The 22252-nt window shown below is 48.4% G+C and overlaps 1 protein-coding gene across 1 annotated transcript in view; it reads right to left on the bottom strand.

The window, feature by feature from the left end:
• The window catches only part of Trpm1 (transient receptor potential cation channel subfamily M member 1), a 104830-nt gene extending 88136 nt beyond the window's left edge, over positions 1–16694 (bottom strand). Inside the window, exon 1 of the mRNA XM_055623146.1 lies at positions 16620–16694. Coding sequence (XP_055479121.1) covers positions 16620–16694 — 75 coding nt within the window. The remainder of the gene's footprint in view (positions 1–16619) is intronic.
• Between the last annotated feature and the right edge of the window lie 5558 nt (positions 16695–22252).

The raw sequence follows: 22252 nt of genomic DNA, 5'->3' as shown, positions 1-22252 counted from the left end.
CCTCGGAAGCTAACACTCTTAGATAAGTTATCTGACTGGAATCCCAGGGAACAATAGAGGTGTAGGAAAAAAGTATAAACCTTCCAACGAAGAGAAAAACAACAAAGACATTTAATAAGCCTAAAAAAGGGGGGGGGTTGAAAAAGAGAGGTGGGAATACAGAAGTAGATCAAACATAAGACACATGAATTGTAAGATGGCAGATACACAAGCATCTCAAAAATTATATTGCATGCAATGCTATAAATGTTTTACCTGAAAGGGTAAAAGGTCGTGCTTTATATTTTAAAAATCCCAAACTACTATATGCCATTTATAATCAGTCTACTTATAACATAAGAAAATATATATATATATGTATATATGCATACACACATATATACATATATGTGGAATATAGAAAGCTTGAAAACAAAAGAAACAGAAGAGAGAAAATTCATCTGGGCAAAGATCATAAGGCAAAAGAATGAATAATATAAAGAGATATACTAAAAATCTGATATATATATATGTATATGAATACCATTCAGCTCTATGGGAAAAAATGAAATCCCAAAATCTGTAGGAAAATCAGTGGGTATAGAATGTATATTAAGTGAGGTTACTAAATCTCAGGAAAAAAAAAAAAACCTGGATATGTTCTCCCTCACATGTGGATCCTTGCCTATACTGCAGACGCGTTTATCAGTAAACAAAGGTATGTATGGGTGTGGTATGACATATAGAATGAAGAACAAGAAAGGGTAATATTAGGCAATGAGGAAGACCAGAACTAAAGTAAAGGACATATGAACTGTGACAAAGTAGATGAAGCTAATTGCTTTTCCAGCTTTAATTCTGTCATAGATTTTTCATTTCTTCTTGGTAGGTAGGTGCATAAAAACATAAACAACAGTGAAAATGCAAACAGGTTAGACATCAGAAGAGGGAGAAAACAGGGAACAGGACAGGAGCCTGCCACAGAGGGCCTCTGAAAGACTCTACCCAGCAGGCTATTAAAGCAGATGCTGAGACTCATGGCCAAACTTTGGGCAGAGTGCAGGGAAAGAAGGGGGAGATAGAAAGACATGGAGAAGACAGGAGCTCCACAAGGAGAGCAACAGAACCAAAATATCTGGGCACAGGGGTCTTTTCTGAGACTGATACTCCAGCCAAGGACCATGCATGAAGATAACCTAGAACCCCTGCACAGATGTAGCCCATGGCAGCTCAGATTCCAAGTGAGTTCCTTAGTAATGGGAACAGGGACTGTCTCTGACATGAACTCAGTGGCTGGCTCTTTGATCACCTCCCTGATGGGGGAGCAGCCTTACCAGGCCACAGAGGAAGACAATGTAGCCAGTCCTGATGAGACCTGATAAGCTGGGTCAGATGGAATGGGATGAGGACCTCCCCTCTCAGTGGACTTGGAGAGGGGCTTGGGAGGAGATGAAGGAAGGAGGGTGGGATTAGAAAGGAATGAGGAAAGGGCTACAGCTGGGATACGAAGTGAATAAACCGTAATAAATAAAAAATAATAATAAATCTAAAAAGAACAGTGCCACCAAAAAAAAAAAAAAAAAAATTCCAAAGAGACGGGCCTCAGAATGGCTGTTCTAACCATGTGGAAGGTCACTGAGACACACAGACTTCAAGTCTGGACAGGTGTTTGTTTAGACAGCTATGTTAACCTCGCTTCTCGGTGTTTTGTTTGTAAGTTCTCTACAATAAAGTGATTTTTATTTTATTTTTTTAAGTTCTGTGCAACCATGGAAGGGGGAAATCTCAAGGGACCCCACCCTAAGCAAAGAACTACAGACAGCTAAGGAATCTGAGAATGGGTGATCACAGTAATTGGTTGTTAAATCCCTCCTGGCCAGCCCTGAAATCATGCACATACAAGTCACACCAAGCAGATGAGCGGGTGGCGTTTATATATTTACGCATATTTGTATGTATATGTACCAGTAACGAAGAGAAAGAGGCCATGAATTTAAAAGGAAGCAAGTGGGCAGGGTTTAAGGGAGAAAAAGAAAGGGAGAATTGATCTAATTATGTTTTAATTTTTAAGAACACATGAAGTTCATTATTCTAACAAAAGTAAAGAAAAAGATTTTAATTCACCAAGGTTTTTTAGATTTTTTTCATGTGTGTTCACATTATTGTTATTATTATTATTATTATTATTATTATTATTATTATTATTGTTTTGTTTTGTTTTGTTTTTCAAGACAGAGTTTCTCTGTGTAGCCCTGGCTATCCCAGAACTCACTCTATAGACTAGGCTGGCCTTGAACTCAGAGACCAGCTGCTTCTGCCTCCTGAGGACTGAGCTTGAAGGCATGTGCCGCGACCACCCAGCACATGTGTACACCTTATTAAGCAGAAGAGAGATGTTCTGGTTTTCTCCATACTTTATAAACACGTCCTCACCCCTTCACGGCCCCAGAAGCTGGTGGCCAGGGCGCCAACACCTGCCTTTCTCCAGTGGAGAAACTGAAAGATTCGCCCCTGCTGAGCAGGTATGTGAATGCCCTGGCTTGAGGCCTTTCTCCTGTTCTCCTTAAGGGCACACTGCAAAGCGTGGATCACAGAACTCCTTGGAAGTCAGTACACGTGTATTTCTGAGTCTGTCATGTGAGGAACTCCTGTGCGCAACTGCCATCTGGCTGCAGTTCAGAACTCTGCAAGGCCTACCTGTCCCCAGGAAAGTGTAAGTCTCTCTGACTGGTCTCTGTCTCTGTCTGTGTCTCTCTGTCTCTCTCTCTCTGTTTCTTTCTCTTTCTCCCTGTTTGTGTCTATGTGTCTGCATTTCACCACCACTGTGTGTGTGTGTGTGTGTGTGTGTGTGTGTGTGTGTGTGTGTGTTTGCTAGGCATCAAAGCCATCGTAAATGTTCTTCCACTGAGCTGTGTACCCAGACTGCAGACATTATCTTAAGGGCTGAATTTCTGGGGAAGGAAAGGAGGTGGGGTGGGGTGTGCAGAGGGAACTGAGGTAGGGGTGGGCAGAGCTCTGTGGACAGACAGGCAGCTGAGGGCATCTCAGCTTTCCTGAGCCTAAACCTCCTACAACTACCTGTTGGCAGGCAGGGGGTGGTCATAAAAAGAACAGGCTAGCGAGGCGGAGGAGGGCGTGGAGGGGGTTGTGTAGCTGCTCCCTTTCTGTTGAAACGTCCCTCTCTGGTGTGCTGGGAGGCAAGCCCCACCAAACCCCCAAGGAGTCCTGTCTCAGAGGCACTCCCTGAAGTTACGTAAGCATGAACAGTGTCTGAGGGAGAGGGGACGCTTTGGCGGTGCCACCTGAACCTTGTGCAAGGGCTGGAATGACGTAGCTTCTGTGAGTCAGCACCTAGGCTGGGTGGGGACCAGCAGCCCTGTGGCTCTGGAGAGGACCTTTTCCCCCCTGACCTGCAGGGAAGAACACTGATCATGCCTTCATCCCTTTATGCCCACAGGTTTGAATTCAAGGATTTAAACAGACTTTTTTCTTATTGCTATCTCCTAAGCAATACAGAACAACACGGTTTCCCTTTTGCAGTTCTCTGACTCTTCTTTGCTTCTATGAGTAACCCCAATAAACTCAGTCATTCACCAGGCTGGAATTGGCTGGAGTCATTACTCTGGCATGCTGTTGCTGTCTCTCTCTGGAGAAACTGAAATAGGCTCCCCAGGAAAAGTCATGCCCACAGGTCGGTCTCAGAACACGTAGCAGTTGTGGAATGAGAGAGCTCAGGTATCAGGAATCTTGGCCTCCTAGGGAACAAACTAATGTGGTTTGAATGTTAAGAGAGAGCTATTTCTAAGTTGGGGGAGGGGAGCAGGGGCTGGTGGGGTTCATGCCAGGAACCAGCTCATTCCGGGAAAGGTTGAAGAGCTGGCTTCTCTGTCTCAGAACCATGAAGCTACCTGTGCTGGCTATGTCAACTTGACACAAGCTAGAGTCATCCGAGAGAAGGAGACCTCAGTTAAGAAAATGCCTCCAAAAGAACAGTCTGTAGGCAAGCCTGTAGGGCATTTTCTTAATAAGTTATTGATGGGAAAGGCCCAGCCTGTTGTGGGTGGGGCCACCCAGGGCTGGTGGTCTGGGTGCTGTAAGAAAGCAGACTGAGCAAGCAAGCCATGGAGAACAAGCCAGTAGGCAACACTCCCCCCTGGCCTCTGTATCAGCTCTTATTGCCAGGGTCCTGCCCTGTTTGAGTTCCTGCCCTGACCTGCCTTCAAAGATGAACAGTGATATGGAAGTATAAGCGAAATCAACTCTTTCCTCCCCAAGTTGCTTCGGCCATAGTGTTGTTTCACAGCAATAGAAACCCTAAAACATCACCTATTACTCAAACCCCAAGCAGGCTCTGGGCTTAGATGAGGCCAAAGGCATCTTTATACGGGCCAGCGAAGTATGCTGTCACATGGGACCCTGTACTCATACTGGACCTGAATTCAGTTTCAGATTCTACTGCCATCTTGAAATTTTTGAAAAAAGAAAATTAAAACAAGAAAGTGTGCATATTATTTTTGCACTATAACCAACAAGGGTTACAGCAGATCTCCAATGAAAGTCCCTCCAGCGCCAAACCTAGGTGGGCCCGCCACGTGCCAAAGGCTTGCCTGCAATCAGGATGGTAGCCTCCTCTGGGTCTTGCAGGATGGAGATGACTTCAGTCAAAGAGGGGCTTAGGTACCTCTGTCACCAGCAAGTGTCAAAGTGAGTGACTTATGTACCTTGGATGACTGGTTGAGCTGTCTCTACATCCTGGGCCAGCTCAGGGGACTTCCAGAGCCTGGGGTGTTTGCCTGGAGTGGAGAGGGCTAGGAACCCTTGAGCTATTAGTCTAACAACAATACCCTATCTTACATTAACTAGTCAGCCTGTCCTGATCGGGGTGGTGGTGGAATAGGGGCAGACATGGCCGACCTGGCACTCTCCACATCCTTTCAATGGCCTTCCTCTCCCTGGTGTGCCCCAGCTCTGCCAGCTCAGCGCTCTGCTGCCCCCACCTGGCTGTCTTCAGAGCCAACCTGACCCCTAGCTGTAGTTGGCTTTCTATAAAAGTATTTATCAAATTGCTGCTTTTCTTAGCCAAATTACCGACCTGCACAAATGTCTGTCTGAACTTTTGCACAAACCAATCCCGTTAGTCATACGAGTTTTATAAGGAAAGGTGGAAAGACGATCCTAGAACCCATCCAGTGTGTGCTAAAGACAGTTTCCAGAATTCAGAGATCTGCGGTGGCTCTGGAGGCACATGACACCTCGCCGCGGTGCAGAGAACCCTGGAGGGTCTGATGTGACACCCACAAGCCACAGGCTCTGTGGGCTCCTGGAGCCTTAGCTACCTCATGTGTGGTTTTAGCACCCCAACCCCTTCTCTCCACAGCATGGGGCCCTGTAAACAGCCTGGTAAGGCAGGGGCTCTGCCTTTTCCCAGGCGCTGGTTCTGGCAGAGACTCTAGCACCTGTAGGTGCCAGAGTAGGAAAGGCTGAAGCCAAACCAAGAGGAGAAGGTATTTAGCTGGGTACCAGGGCTAAGGAGGATTGGAAACGCCTTGCAGGCCAGTGGGGTGTACTGGGGATACAGTTATTTCTAGGTATCCAAGGAAGACCGGTCACAAGGTCCGAGGTCTGTAAAATCTGCAAGTGCTCAAGGCCTTGAGACAAGACAAAATTGTGTTTGCACAGAACCTATGTCTGTTCTTGAAGACATATCTGGATGGCATAGAATATCTATAAGAACACACGTGCTCTGTGTACATATTGTATGAAGATGCACACATATGTATTTTGGTGGTGCTTGGGCTCGAACCCAGGTCTTCCCACATAGTCACAGAGCTACAGCCTCAGCCCTAAATATTACACAAACATGTTATCCTGTATTGTTTAGGAGAGAGCAATAAGAAAAAAGTCTGTTTAAACCCTTGGATTCAAACCTGTGGACATAAAGAATTCATAACACACCAGTGTGCTTCCAGGCATGTCAGGGAAAAGGTCTTCTCCATAGCTGCAGGGCTTCCTGGGTCCTTGGCCACAATCTTAGGACCCAGAAGTTGAAAGGATCTGCCCCTGTGCCCTGTCTGGCAGTTGGCCTTTTGTACCGACAGTTGTTTGCTTGGCCGGGATGAGAAGATGAGGCAGGCCAGATCAGGGAGGTGTAAGTACAGAGTGTGTGTTAGTAGAACATTCTTTTCATGGATGTAGGTATTGGTCCAGGAACTTCATCTAAGCCCCAGGGAGGGAGAGATGGGGATAATACCCTGGGGTCCTAGGAGTCTGAACACTTTTGCCCTTGGCTACTTTTCACACCTTCATCATTAGGCTTGGCCCTGTCTCTCTCTCTCTCTCTCTCTCTCTCTCTCTCTCTCTCTCTCTCGGCTGCCCATGAGTTCCATTCTCACCTCTTCCCTGAAATGATTCCTGTCTCCCAGCCTAACAAAGTGATGCTGGTAGCTGGGCTCATCGACCAGGCCTGCTTTTCCCGGATCAAAGTCTTATCGACAGCCGTTAATCACATGAAAGCAGATATTCCCAGGGCATTAGGCCCCACCAGATGCCGTGCGGCTGCCTGGGCCATTAGGAAGATTATGCTTGGACCCAGCCAGCACCCGGCACCCATGGTATATGGATGTGGGACTGAGCCCTTGATCCTTACACAGGGGACCCAGTGCTCCGAGCACACGGGCTTTCTTCCTATGAAGGCCTCTCTGCAGGAGCCCCTGGACTTCTTTGCTAAGGGATCTCCGCAAGCAGATGTAAAGATCTTTTCCCATGGGCTATGCCTGCTTCGGAGCATATCCTTCTAGCTTGATGCCCAGCCACACTGGCAGCCTGGTAAAGCAGGCGCCCATATGCTGGAGGCTCTGGCAGAACCAAGGTAAGTAAGTGCCCCTGTGGGCGCCAGAGTAGGAAAGGCTAACCTCAAACCAGGAGGAACAGGTATTCAGCTGGATTCCAGGGCTGAGGAGGATTGTCAAGGGCTTGCAGGCCAATGGCCACTGCACATGTCTGTCTGCATTGTGGGCTGACCACTCACAGCAGACTTACCCTGGGATACACCTCTGCCCAGTCTATAGAGACTTTATGGCAGGGGCTCACCGATTCAGCTCTCCAATTCCAGTTCCAGTCTATATATGGCCAGGCGTGATCCATTTCTCTTACTGACTACCCAAAACGTTGTACTATTGGACAATAGAGGGTATTGGCATCCAACAAAAGGAGGGCCCCTCAGTACCTCCAGCTAAGCAGCGTTCCTTTTGCTAGTAATGATAACAACTAATAGTAAAAATCACATTTGTTTCAGAAGGCTAAGGATACATCAGACCCAAGAGCAGCGGTTCTCGTCTGTGGGACACAACCACTTTGGCACACCTCTATCTTCAAAAATATTTATGCTACAATTCAGAACAGTAGTAAAATGACAGTTAGGAGTGTTGTGGCTGAGCATCACCACAATATGAAGAACTGTATTAAAGGGTCTCAGCATTAGGAAGGTTGAGAATCACTGCCCTAGAGAATACACACCTGTGATTAACTAGAGCCATTTCCTTCCTCGAGGGGACCTCTTGAGGGTCTGAGAACAATACTCAGTTGCTTTCGGTGGACCAGTGACTTAGAGCAGGAATTTGTATCACCCATTCGGTGAGAATTCTCCCCAGTAGTCTCTTTGACAACTGGAGACTGTAGTGAGACAGTGACAGAGTCAGGCTGCAGGGAGGAACAGAAGGGAAATAGTACCCATGAGTGGAATGTAAAGACCCCACCCAGAGAGGCGCTTCAGAGGCTCTGAGCCCCAAGGCTCCCCAGCAAGTCTGAAAGTGGGTTTGCTGAGCTGAAACACCAGCAGTCCTGCCTGCTGTCTGGAGCTTTTCCTCTACAGGGGGTGGGGGGTAGGGGGTGGAGGGTGGGGGGTGGCTAAGACAGAACTAACAACAAACATACCCCATATGGGCTTTGAGGGCAAATCATCATGGGAATGGCTGCTTCAGAGTCAAGCAGCCTGAGGAATGACCTAAGTGGGGCTGTGGCTGGCTGGGACGAGGCTGCCAGGGAAGGGGACCAGCTGGTCCTTGGGCCTCTCTCTGGCCAGCTGGTAGGAGCAGCTGGAGGCCCATGTGGCTGGAATGCTGATGTGGAGTGAAGCCAAGGAAGGCTGTGTTGGTCCTAGTAGGGTAGAGGCAAACCTAGCCATGATTCCTGTGTCCCCCATTTCTGATCCCTGCTTTCCCCCAGATGGTTTTGTCTGCACAGAGAGGAGGCAGCGGAGATAGCTCAGTGGGTAAGGGGCTTGCCATGCAGGCATGGGGACTTGCGTTTGGATTCCAAGGACCCAGGTAAAACTGAGCATGGTGGCATGGGTCTGTGATCTCAGTGCTTTTCTAGAGATGAAAGGTGGAGAGAGGACAATCCTTAGGCGCTGGCAAACCAGCTAGCCTGACACAAAAATCCCCACCTCAAACATGGTAAGGAAGTGAGGACTGGCACTTGGGCTGATCTCTGACCTCTACATATGTGCTATGGCATAAGTACACGTGCTCTCGCACACGTGTGCACACACATGCCACCCCAAAATGCAGCCCTTAGATACGCCTCTTTATTATAAGGATTCTTTTGAGTGAGTTATTTTGGAAAACCATGGACCAACACAACCCTTTGGAAGCATAGCAGAGGTGGCCCTTTCAGGAAGGAAAAGGGGTCTCCATGCTTGGCATGGCTTCTCCTTGGTAGGAAGCAAGGGTGACTCTGGGTCATAAGAGCTTCTAATAGGTGAGGGTGATGAGTGCACACCACTCTTACGGAGCACCTGAGTTCGGTTCCCAGCACCCATGAAGGGTGGCCCACAGTCCCCTGAAACCCCAGCCCCAGGAGATCCAGTACTGTCTTCTGGTTTCCAAGGGCACCTGCACATGTGTGAACAACCCCTCCTCCTCCGACACACACACACACACACACACACACACACACACACACACACACACATCTACAGATCAAGTCCTATCCTGTTTGCACAGGCCTTTGCCCATACCCTCCTTTCTGTCCTTATTTCAAGAGTTGTATGTGAGCCTGAGGTTGAAGAAAGGTCATGGAGCTGCGAAGTTGGGCGTTTCTCTCTGGGTTTACAGCAGGTGGTCGCGCCATTAAACATCTGTCCCACTTGCTGGTGTTAACCTGCCTTTCGTCGTGGGAAGAATGCAAGAAAAGAATGACTGTGCTCCCCCAAATCCCATTTTAGAGACACTGCCAAGACCCCCTAGATGTGTGTGCAATCTCCCACACACAATGGTACATGCTCCCTTGAGCAGAGACCTCTGCGAGTAATGCGTCACCGAAAGCTAATATGGTACTCTTGGGAGAAAGAAGACAGCTTAAATACAAAAAGACAGACCCCTTCATATACCTCAGGGTGTCATGTTGTGCACAGTAGAGATGTTCAGTTTTTATTTGTCACTTTAAGAATCAAAAAATAAGGCTGGGGGGGGTGGCTCGGTGGGTAGAGTGCGCGGCATGCAAACAGGGAAAGCCTGAGTTCAAATCCCAGAACCCGTATTTAAAAAGCGGGCTGTCATAGCATGTGTTTGTAGTCCCAGAATTCCTCCAGAGATGGAAAATGGAGACAGGTAAATTCCTGGAGGCTCAAGGACCTGTCTGTCACATACAATATGGAAGGCACAGACAGAGTGACACCTGGGGCTGTCCTCTGACTCTCACACACACACCACCTGCACTCACACATGTGAAGATGCAATATGCATGTGTTACACACACATACACACACAGAGAGAAACAGAGAGAGAATTTAAAAAAAAATACCACCCCCCTGAAAGCACATTAGAACCATTTGCACCCAACGACACATGTAAAAAAAAAAAAAAAAAAAAAAAAAAAAAAAAACAGAAATGCAAGCCAGGGAGAGTCTAAACTGACTGAAGTGGGACAGCCATGAAGTTGAAGAATTGAGACGTGTTTAGTTCTGTATGAGCCAAGAACAAGATGCGCTGCCAATAAATCCCTGCGCATACACTTTTAGACTGGTGGGAAGGGGTGTGGCCACCCCATCCTTAGATGGCTGGCAGGGTGGGAAGAGCAGCCAGAACTCCCTGGTGTCCCCAAGGCAGCAGGAGGCCCCGGGTGGCCCTGTGACCCCATGTGACTGTGCCTCTCCCAGCAGCTTCTGCAAACAGAAACTTTTGTCTTCGGTCTTAAATACACATTGCAAGCTGTTTCAAATCCAGGGCTGTTTGCAGCCTTCAGTGCCCGTGGAGCATTTTCCATAGCTGTGATGCACATTCTGCCACCCCACCCTCCCAACTATCTCACAGCTCAAGTCTAGCTGCTTCTGAAGATGGCCACGATGCCACCTCAACTTGCTCAAAGGTTAAACTCCATACTTTGCATACTTCTTTTACTCTTGGGTCAATGATATATCAATAGGTCAAAACCTGCATCATGGCCCAGAGAGCCAGCAGGTCCTGGGACACATTCCCCCTTCACACATGCCTCCCATCCATCTCCTTTCACCTCTGCCCCAAGTCTCCTCAAACTCTCTAGGTGATGGACTGGCTGTTCCCTCCAGCCCGATGCTCTTCCTGCAGGTGTCTGCATGGCTCCCTTCTTCAGCCTTCAGGCATTTGCCTGATGTACCCTGATGTCCAAGCCCCTCTCCCATCCTTTTCCTCAGCACTAACTCAGCATAGCTGACTCTCTAGAAAGTCCACCCCCGCAGGGCACGCTGCTGTTTTCTGATTTGACATTCTAGACCCCTAGCTCCAGGGCCGCTGCTGGGCACACAGCAATGCTGGCATGTGCTTGTGGGAGAAAAGGAGGCATGCATTTATTAAAGGCCAGCCTTTGTCCAAACACCACAATGGGTTTGCAGAGAAAATCAACAAAGAACAAGCCACAAATACTCCCTCATGACAACCAGTTTTTGTGTTTGTTTTGTTTTGCCTTTCCGTGGGTGCTAGCTATAAACATTAAATATTCGTTATAAGGGTAGTCTAACATGGGTGGAAACTGAAGACTTCTTCAATGACGGATGCAGGAAAATCCATCTCATTTTATCGATGAGGAAATTAGGGCCAGAGAAGCTGAATAGCTTTCCTATAATCACACAGCAGAACCCTAAGTGGGTCTGATGCAGGCAAGGGTAGTGCCATGGCAACCTGGATTTACCCGGAGCTACATCTCAGCTCTGTGTGGGAGGGATCTGTGGGGGATGTGAGCATCTGCAAGACCCCACAGAGGCTGAAAAGGTCTGGCAAGAAGCCAACTCTGGCACTGCTCTGCTCATTTCTGAATCCCAGAGGTAAAGGAAGACAGAAGCCAGGGTGGGGCCAGAGGCCTGAGTGAAGGCCCCTGCAAGGCTGTGGCCGGCTCTGGAGGACAGAGTTGCCAGCAGTGCGGGTTGCAGTGGCAAGGCCCAGAGGCTCCTAGGCACTGGTATATCTATGACCACGAACAGGGGGAAGCCAGGGTTGCCTGGGGGCTTTAAGGTAGGGTAGGAGAAAAAGAGGATTTTAGAAGTCCTCCCCACCCCTGACACAGCTACCAAAATCATCCTGCTCACTAGAGGGCTACCTCTGGCTCAGCCCCTGAGAAACTGTCATCAGAGCTTAGAGAGGGGCGCACGCATGTTCTCTGCCTCAGCACATTGGGCATACTGCTCTGTTGAAGATGGTGGGCATCAGGGCAGCAACTGTCCTCCTGAGCCTTCCAGGGCCTCTAAGCAGACACCCACAGATGTACTGCAGCTGAGGTGGGCCCTGGGCGTCTTTAACAACCTGCTTCCGTGTCACATTCTGTCAAGTTTGCTGGTTCTGAAATCTGAACATTTTCTTTTGGGGAATGTTGATAGTTTTTTAGTGACTTTGGGTGACTGCATCTTTTTCTTCTGTTTGTATTTCAGGACATCTTTGATGTGCTCTGCTTGGTGCATCCTTTAGGCCAGTGGTTCTTAACCTTCCTAATGCTACACAACCCTTTATACAGCTCCTCGTGTTGTGGTGGCCCCAACTATAAAATTATTTTATTGCTTCTTTACAATGGTAATTTTAGTAGTTACGACTCCTAGTGGAAATATCTGATATGCAGGATATCTGATATTCAACCCCTGTGAAAGGGCTGTTTGACCCCCAATCCAAGGCCGTCGAGACCCACAGGTTGAGAACTGCTTAGGCAGTGCTGGGTAGTGGGAAGGGCAACCCGGTTGCAGGACTGGAGCTCTCACCTTGGTTCGTCCTTGAGAGCACACTTGTCTGTTCCCTGAATCCTAACATGATGCTCCCTGACCACATACACGGTCATGTGCCCCTTAAAGGAAAGGGTTTTTATAAAGAACTCTGTACTGAAGGGAGGTTTTATCCTTCAAGATGAAACCCTTGGTGTCAGAGCCCTTGGTGTCCTGGTGTGCACTGTGAGACTCTCAGTGTGCTGATCCCACTGGTTTGGAACTGAAATCGTGTTCCCCGTGGTGCACTGGGCTTAGGCTGTGATGGGAATTCTGTGAGGTGCTGGACAGGTAGTACCTTATTTGGTTATGTCCAGTCTCAAGATCCCTGAAGTTTCTACTTAAGCCTTAGAGCCTCCCCTTATGTCTCAGGCCAACAAAACAATCTTTCAAACGTTTCCTGGATTCCTTGGTCAGTATCTTCCCCAGAAACACAAGGCTGCCACTGTGGGTTCCCATCCAAGGCTCTTCTCCTGTGTCCTTCTCCGGCAGCCTGTAGGGGAGTGGCTTATTCAAAGTCACACAGTCCCTCAAACCAGGCTCCAGTGGGAAGGTCAATAGGCATTAAGACCTAGGTCACGGAAAACCCTTATCCCTGGCCTGCCCCATGGTGCTCCCAACTGTCACATTTGATCTCCCCGTTGCCAGTGCCCTACCTCGTCCCTATCCCCACCCAGCCATACTGAGCTTCCACAGCCCAGTGACACAGCACAGGAACAAACTAACATGAAATCTGCTGGGATCCCCCAGATTCCAGCCACACTCTCTGAGAAGTGCGACAACCTTGGAGGAGCCAGGTCTAATTCCCCCGGCTTGGTTACCAAGGTGACAGCTCTTGTTCCCTTGAGCAGGGTGTGTCTTTTGCTGCAGCTGCTACAGAGAGCAGGCCAAGTGTGTGCAGCATCAGGGCTGGAGAAGCAAAGGAGCTGCTGATAGGTCAGCAATGTGGGAGGCAGGCGGAGTGCCCCGGGCCCTTCCCTTGCCACACCTGAGCTTACTTGGGAAGGAAGAAAACACTTCTCAATTATGAACGCTTTGATTTCAAAATCATCAAAAAGGTGAAGAGACATGCGAGCCCTGTGAGCCTGTTACAGGTGAGGAAAGAGGCCAAGAAAAGGAAAAATGATCACATCTAGCACATGAAGAAAGACTTGCAGACAGAGCTAACCAACTCTATCCTGAAGAGACATGTCAATTTTAGAATTTTTCTTGTGTGTTTTAGAGTGTCTATAAAGCTTATTGTTTTAATAACACATTCTGGGATTTATCTGTGTTGATACAAGTGACTTGGCTCATTCATTTTAAATGCTGTCTAGTATTCCGTTGTTCAGAGGCACAGAAACCTCAGCACACCCTTGCCGGTGAGCTCCAGGGCACTCCTGTTTGCAGCAGGATGCCATGCTGATGTGAGAATTTTTTGTGTATTTCCTTGAGTACATGTCCTGGAATTTTCAGAGGGGATCTAAGGTATAGCTTCCAGGCTGCGGTACATTGAATTTGTTCAAGACCTTGATCTTCAACTTCAGATTTTATCTGTCTGTACCATTCAGCAGAGTAAAATGTAGACAGGTTTTTCCTAACACATGGATACCTGGAAGCTTTTCCTGCAGAAGGCAGGCTGCGGAAGGCTGGGCCTCCTGGACTAGAGGTAGCTGGCCGTCATTCTCTGATTCAAGTCCCCTGTCTGGTTACTGTCCGAGGTGGGGAAATGAGGCCAAGGGAGGAGCTGCCCAGCAGGAAAAGCTGACCAGGCCAAAGGCCAAAACTGTCTTTTACAACAGAGGGCCAGGTACAATGGCGCTTGGAAGGGCACCAAGTTCCTAAGGACAAAGCAGGCTCAAGTGTTCATGAAAACAGAGGAAACAGCATACTTTGCACCATGGAACTTGTTTCTCAGTATCCTCTTACATATTAACTTTCTTAAAAGTCCTATATACCGGTGGACATGGTGGCTCACACCTGTGATCCAGCCACCAGGGAAGCTGGGGCAGGAAGCTGTGAGTTCAAGACCAGCCTGGACTACGGAGTAAGACTCCTATACAGTGAAAGGAAACAATCTGAAGAACCATCCTTTATTTTCCCTTCCGTGATCTCATTCTTGGCCTGAGGATTGTCATAAACAGGCCCCAGGCAATACTGAGCCTTTAACTAAGTCGGGTTCTGGCAGGGTGGGCCTGGAGATTTTGGATTTGGGGGAGGGGTGCCAGGGACTGGTTGTGTCAGGGAGGACTTGGAGGGTTAGGATTGTGGGGGCCAGTTCAGAGAAGGGAACCCCAGGGCCTCTCACATGCAATTCATGTTCTCTGCCACTGGACCATTTGCCAGCCCATGCAAGAGAGCACCATAAATTGCCATGGGTTGATGTCATCTTAAAAGTGGGAGGGGCATCCTTTTTACTGTGAAGTAAACTTGAGTGTGTAGTCCTAGAGGATGGAGGGGAAGAGTTGGGGAGAGAGAGAGAGGGAGAGGAAAAAAAAGAAGAGAGAGGGGGAGAAAGAAGGAAAGAGAACAGGAAGAGAGAGGGCAGGAGAGAGGAAGAGAGAGGAAGAGAGAAAGACAGGAAGACAGAGGTGCTAGTTTTCAGTGTTTACAACTCTCGAAGGCTGAGTTCCCCACACCCAGGCTCTGCTGCTCCATTAGGCTAAACCCCAGGCAGAGGGCAACAGAGACCTGGGATTCCAGAACAGCACAGCCTGCTTCCTTTCAGAGCTTTTCAGTTAGCCATGTGAGCAGCTGTGTTCTGGGGAGGAGGGCCACACAGCACCATGTGGGCGAGGCGGCACAGCTAGCAGCAGCATGTGAATGTCGTGTTCCTGCCAAGTGTGGTGGTAGATTTGTGAATGCTAATTTACAAGACCGTGGGTGTGCAGGCTCGGGAGAAAGAATGGAGACTCTCGCCCTCCTGGGAGAACAGAGAGCCGCACCTCCTACCACCCACAAGGAGCCCCTGGATGGAGCTTCTCTATTCTTGAAATTAGGAGAAGCTTTTAAAAAAAAAAATCACTTCCTATTTTCTCTGTGTGTTTTCAGGTTCCTGGGACATCAGACACTGGTAAACAACTAGGTGGATGCATGCCCAGGCGTTTCTGTGCTCGGAGGCCACAGCCTGACCCAGCATCCCGCTTGAAAGAATACCTTCCCCAGGGCATTCACCTGGCTCACTACTGCCCTGGCTTCTGTTCCCAACACTGACCAAGGCATGGCCGGCAAGTCACATGTTCAGAAAGAGCTCCTGAAGGAATGCACCCTCCTGCCCACACCCTCTTCTTTCTGTCTCCCTCACCCTCAGTAGGGGAGGTGTCTTGGGAGAACAGAGGACCACCACCACCACCACCACCATCCCAGAGTCCATGGTTCTCAGCAAGTGTTCAAAGCCTCTACCTCCTGGCTTGGGCTCTACCCGAGGGTGGCTGAGTGAAGGATGATCTATCCTGGCCACCTAGTGTGTGAAGAGAGTGCATGCCTGTTGAATGAGCATTCTTGACATGAACATGGCCATATCCAGGACATAAGTGCCTCAGATTCATAGGATGGCAAGGCCTTTCCCTGGTCCAAGTGTAGATGTTGATGAATGGGTGACCTTCAGCTAAAAACAGTAGTGCAAACAGTACAGAGCCTCCTCAGCCCAGATGACTGCACGGCCACAGCCCCTGAGGCTGCTCCTCTGCAAAGACCAACTACCAAGATTAGCTGACCATATAATAAACACAGGTTAACTGACCAGCCTGCTTGTCCATATTGTATCTAATAAACACAGGTTAACTGACTAGCCCCCTTGTCCATACTGTATCTAATAAACACAGATCAGCTGACCAGCCCCTTGTCCATACTGTATCTAATAAACAAATCTGACCAGCCTCTTTGTTTATCCTGTATATAATAAACATGCTGACTACCGAGCAGCTGCTGTGTCTCCATCGGAGGGCATGGCCCACTGGATTCCTGCTTTACAGGTATTCATGTCTGATTTTCTTAACCTTCCATCAAGTTTCAAGTACCCAGTTGCATGGACCATGGTAACCTGGGCCCAAAGGACCCCTTCTTGCAGCCCAAGATGTCCAGGGCCACCCACTCCTGGGCTAGCTTTCAGTCACCTTGGAAAGAGCATGTCCAGAAGATAAGTGAGCCTAACTGATAAAGTAGGTGGCTTTTCCAGAAGGGGACTTCCACTCAGCCTGCTCTGAGGCCACTGAAACCCAGACCCAGCTTGGGCCTCGCTCAGGGCCACCCTCACTTCTAGAAGCATCACTATTCCCATTCTTCTCAACAAGGGGTTCTCAACAAGGGATACTTCACACACACACACACACACACACATCTGGAAGGCAAGAGCCCACTAGAGCCGCATTCAAACAGAACAGAGGCCCATGTCCCTCAACCTTGTTGTCCACCTGCCCTTGGGCCTCAAGCAAAGCTCACTCACCTTCTGGGACCCTGACGTGGAGCTTTTGAGTGAGCCACGCTTGAAGGAGCTGCTCATTTTCCTCACGGACCCCATGGCTGTGTCTGCATTCCCTGTGAGACCCAGCCTGCTGCCTGTGAGTCCCCGGTAGGCTGAGGCGAGAGATCTGTAGCTCTCTTTACCAGGCTGGACGCCAGGGCTCAGAGTTTGGGGTGAGATTGGTGGCTGGGTTGGGGCAGGAGGAGCTGAGCTGCTTCTCACCTCCTGCTGGACTCCCACCCAGTGCTCAGAGACTAGATGGCTTCTGTAACATCTGTAATCAGCCTTAATCCCCCCTCCCCCCCGCATGGTTTTTAGGAGGCAGATTTAGCAAATGGCAATTGCAAGTAAAATCTACTTTGAGAAAGTAGTAGCTGCCGAGGGGTGGGAGGGGCACATGTGGAGGATTTGGGGATGCAGAAAGGTGAACTGTGAGAGCCTCCAGCACTCGTGCCCAGGGCCCCTTGTTGGACGACATCTTTGTTAATGTTTCTATTGCAGAAATAAAACATCATGACCAAAAGCAGTTGGGGAGGATCTTAGTTTGCTGTGAAGAGACACTGTGATCAAGGCAACTCTTATAAGGGACAGCATTTAATTGGGGCTGGCTTACAGTTTCAGAGGTTTAGTCCATTATCGTTGTGATGGAAAGCATGGGAGCATACTGGCCGGCATGGTACTGGAGAAGGAGCTGAGAGCTCTACATCATGATCCAAAGGCAGCCAGGAGGAGATTCTTATTCCATACTGGGCAGAGTTTAAGCACAGGAAACCATGAAGGCCACCCCCACAGTGACACTTTCCTCCAACAAGGCCACACCTACTCCATGTGCCGAGCGTTCAAACACATGAGTCTATGGGGGCCAAACCTATTCAAACCACCACAGAGAGGAAAGGGATTGTTTGAGCTTACAATTCTTAGGTCACATCCCATCACTGAGGGAAGTCAGGGCAAGTACTCAAGGCAGTAACCTGGAGGCAGGGACTGAAGCAGAAGCCACGGAGGAACCCTGCTTCCTGGCTGGTTTGCTCACGGCTTGCTCATCTTGCTTTCTTACATACCCCAGGTCCACCTACCCAAGTGTGGCTCCACAACCCCTTCTGTGGCCCGGGCTTGTCCATATTAATCATTAATCAAGAAAATGCCCTACAGACTTGCCTACAGACAATCCGATAAAGGTGTTTTCTCAACTGAGGTTTCTCTTCCCAAATAACACTTACGTCAAGTTGACAAAAATCCGACTAGCAAAGACTATGGCCAGGTTCCCAGGTATCAGCAGGGTTGTGTTCAAGCCCAGAAGAAATCTCCCTCCTAGAAGCCCCCCAGGTGCGCTTCTCCATTAACTGGGTAACAGAGCACTGTACTTTGTGTGTGTCCCATGTCCAGTCTTAAGTCCACTCTACATGTTCTCTGTGGGGATCCTGGCCACCATATCTCAGGGATATGGCCTTCCCACTTTAAAAGATAGGACAGGACAGGACACGGGTCTGCTGTGTTGCTATGTGGGATCGATATGGGTAGTGGCACACAGCAGATCCAGGAGCCCTCCCAGGTCCACCCACATGTCCTCTTTTGGGGACCCTCTCAAGATGGCTTCATTGGGAGTGTGTATCAGCTAATGTACAGTGGAGAAAAATACAGACAACACCAACAAATAAACAAAAACCAACACACAGCACAGACAGAGAGAGCTGAAGGTAAATGAAAGCTACCTTGCCAGACATGCAGCCCAAGATCCAATTTTCTCCTCCTTGGGTGTGGCTTCTTGCCCCAGGAGGACTGCTTGGCTGTGGGGGTTCTGAGGAGGGTAGAAGTATGTGTGGAGATTCAGAAGGTAGGGCCATGGCCTCTGGAAATCTGGCTTAGAAGATCTGGAGGATGGTATCCTCCGCACATCTCAGGCAATGCTGGTTGTCCACACCCCAACCCGTTCCACTCTCCACTCCCTTCAATCATTCACTCAATGCAGTTTGAGCTTCTACCACGGCCATTTTAACAGGTGCTTTGGACACAATGGTGATGAGCAGGTGGCAGTCCTTGTTCTCCTGGGGCTCACCCTTCCTGGGAAAGGGATGTCTTAGTTTCATGGCAATGAAACGCCATGACCAAAAACAGGTTGGGGAGGAAAGGGTTTATTTGGCTTCCATTTCCATATTGCTGTTCAGCATCAAAGGAAGTTAGGACAGGAACTCAAACAGGGCAGGAACCTGGAGTCAGGAGCTGATACAGAGGCCATAGAGGGGTGCTGTTTATGGCCCTGCTCTCCATGGCTTGCTCAGCCTGCTTTCTTATAGAACCCAGGGCCACCAGTCCAGGGATGGCACCACTCAAAAGGGACTGGTCCATCCCCATCAATCACTAATTAAGAAAAAGCCTTACAGCTGGATCTTACGGAGGCATTTTCTTAACTGAGGTTCCCTCTTTTCAGATAACTCTAGTTTGTATGTCAAGTTGACATAAAACTAGCCAGCACGGGGGGGGGGTACTCGATGCACCACCCTTAAGCAATAAAACACATCATGGTGGAGGCTGGAGTTGGGGGTATGGGGGAGAAAAGAACAGTGATCAGGTTGGAGTGCTCAAGTTTAGAGAGGAAAGACTAAGAAGACTTTAGATATGTGGGGCTGAGGGTGTAGGATCACAGGTTACAGGAATTCAGGGTTGGGGAAAGATTTTCAGGCAAACACAGGAATGCGGGCAAAAATCTTGACTTGAGGGTGTGTCTGGCACATCCCAGAAAGACCTGGAAGAGCAGGTAGCTGTAACGGGGTGCCAGAGGGGAGACTGGAAGAGTATGATTGTGCTGCAAGCACTGGGGACTGAGATCTTGTTCATTCTTGTTTATAGTCTAAAGGGTCCATGATAGTCTCTGGACTGTCAAAACCCAAGATGGAAGTTAAATTAGTGGATTGACAGCCTCTGGGATAGAGTGGTAGCTGCAGCTTTGGGGGGGGGGGGCTGGCTTCAGGGAGTGTTTGCAAGTAAAGCCAAAAGGGTGTGCTGAAGGGCTGGGTGCCTGGAGAAGATGAGTGACAGAAAACTGCAAAGCACTAGGCCAGAGCTGCTGGAGGGATGGGGTCCCTCGAATAAGGTACAGAGTAGCTGGATACAGCATTGTGGCCTGCAGCAAAGAGCACAAAGGATGCTGAGGCAGGAGGGTTGTTTTGAGCTCAGGAGTTGAAGGGCAGCTCAGATAACAGACAGATATTGACGGTCTCAAAAAGAAAGAACAGCTGGACGTGCTGGTGCACTCCTTCAATCCCAGCACTCAGGGAGGCAGAGGCAGGTGGATCACTGTGAGTTTGAGGCCAGCCTGGTCTACAAAGTACAGGACATCCAAGGCTACACAGAGGAACCCTGTCCCAAAAAATTAATTAATTAGTTAATTGATTAATTAATTAATATGAAAGAACGAAAAAACATCAAAGAAGGTTGTGTGGGGAGCAGGTGTGGGCAGTGATCTGAGCACTGATAGTTGCTAAAACTAATGACATTTTCAGTCCCACCTTTCGTGGCCCTCACAAAAGAACTGAACCACGCTGATGCCTCATCAGCAGGCAGACCTAGTGTTCTTCCTGGTCCCTGGCAGACCCTAAGCACTCCGAATGGTCCATAATCCTTGCATCCAATCTGTGTTTTTTGTTTGTTTGTTTGTTTGTTTGTTTATTTGTTTGTTGTTTTAAGGCTCTCTGTAACCCTCAGGCTTTTCTCACTTTTAGCTTCAAGTCTAAATGACGCCTCTCTGCCCCTTGGCCCTGACCACTGCTCTGGGCCTTGCACGGTACACTGACTTCTGTGCTGACTCCCCACATGTACAGGTCGAGCCAGGCCAAATCTTGCTGCTCCCTGGTGTATTTCTGGAAGCTGGCCTGCCTCCAGGCTCCTCCCCTCAGCGGCGGTTCCAGTGAGGAAGGTGTAAAGTGGAGACTGAGGAGTCAGGTGCCCTGGATCCCCATTCTTTACCGTAGCCTAGCCAAACTTACTAAAAAGGATTAGCATTTCAAATTTGCAGATGTGGGACATAGTCTTCTCTTTCAAAGCCCTTGGCACTTAGACTAACCCATTCCTCTCCTGCCCCATCCACCTGTCTTCCTGTGGTGCTACTCTGACCTTTGCTCCTTGACCTTCCTCTGAGCTCTGTGGGCCTCACTGCCTCTGTCAGCAATACTTAGACACTGGCCATGGCCTGAGGGTGTAAAGCTATGTTGTGATACTCCCTCTCCCCCTCTCTCTGTCTATCTTCTTCCTTCCTCCCTTCTCTCTCTTTCTCTGGTGTGAACTGGAGGCCTTCCCTGGGTCTGTTGTCTGGCTTAACTCTACCATTTCTTTACTTTTCAGAGCAAGGGGAAAGTGTAAAAACCTTTCCAGCTTATTTGATGGATGGTGCTGGCACACTCCTAGCATAAAAACCTGACCAGGAGAGGGCACCTTTGGACAATTTGCTGGGAAGCTATAACAGAAAGAAAACTCATAACTATAGGTGCTAACTGGGCTTCACAGAATTCTAAAACGAGGGCACCACATGATGGGCAGGCTGCCCTTATTCCCAGGATGCAAGGGTCCTCAGTGCAAGAAAATCCGTTCAAACAGTTGAGCACAAGAACAGATTAACAGAGGCACTCTATAATCATCTTGGTGTAGCAGAAGCCATATGGCCCATCCCAGGGGGGCCAAAACCAAGAAAAAGAGCAAAGAGCTCCGTGTTTGACAACATACAGCCACCAGTCCTTACTAAGATGGGAACAACAACAGCAGCAGCAAAACCCTCAGCAACCTAAACATATGGGGAATTCTGTAGCTTGTCAAATTGAGAAAAACTCAAAACATTCATACTAAGAGCAGAAATAAGTCAAGGGTGTCCACTTATACCACTCCTATTCAAAATAGTGTGTGGAGTCCTGGCTAGAAGAATAAGACAAGAGAAGAAAATTAAAAGGACACAAACAGGAAAGGAAGAACTCAAAGTATCATTATTTGACATGATTCTATTCATGAAGTCTCTATTCAGTAGAGACCTCAAAGACTTCACCAGGAAACTCCTAGAGCTGATAAATACTTACAGCAAAGTGGCAAGTTACAAAATCAACACAATCATTAGCTTTCCTACATACCAAAGACAGACTGGTAAGACAATCCAGGAAGCAATCCCATTCATAGTAATCTCAAAGCAGGAGACCTATACAATGAAAACTATTTAACACTGCAGATAGAAATTGAAAAAGACACCAGAAGGTAAAGAGCCTTCCCATACACATGAATTGGTAGGACGAAAACTGTGACAATGACCAATGTATAATGCAATCTCCATCACAATTCCAACACAATTCCCTCCAATAAAAAGTAATTTATGGATTCAATGCAATCACTGTCAAAATTACAATACAATTCCCTCACAGGAAAAGGATTAATCTTAAAAATTTACATGGAAATATGAAAGATTCTGGATAGACAAAACAACCTGAACAAAAACAAGAACAAATGAAACAAAACAAACAAACAAAACCACTGCTGGAGGCATCAGTACACCTGACTTCAAGGTACGCTATAGAGCTACAGTAATAAGGACAGCATGGTACTGACGCAAACCCGAAACAGTGATCTATGAAATAGAAGCA

The sequence above is a fragment of the Psammomys obesus genome, unplaced genomic scaffold (genome assembly GCF_907164565.1).
Source record: "Psammomys obesus unplaced genomic scaffold, mPsaObe1.curated_primary_1811, whole genome shotgun sequence".
NCBI classification, from domain to species: Eukaryota; Metazoa; Chordata; class Mammalia; order Rodentia; family Muridae; genus Psammomys; species Psammomys obesus.
This window is presented reverse-complemented; position numbering and strand designations above follow the sequence as displayed.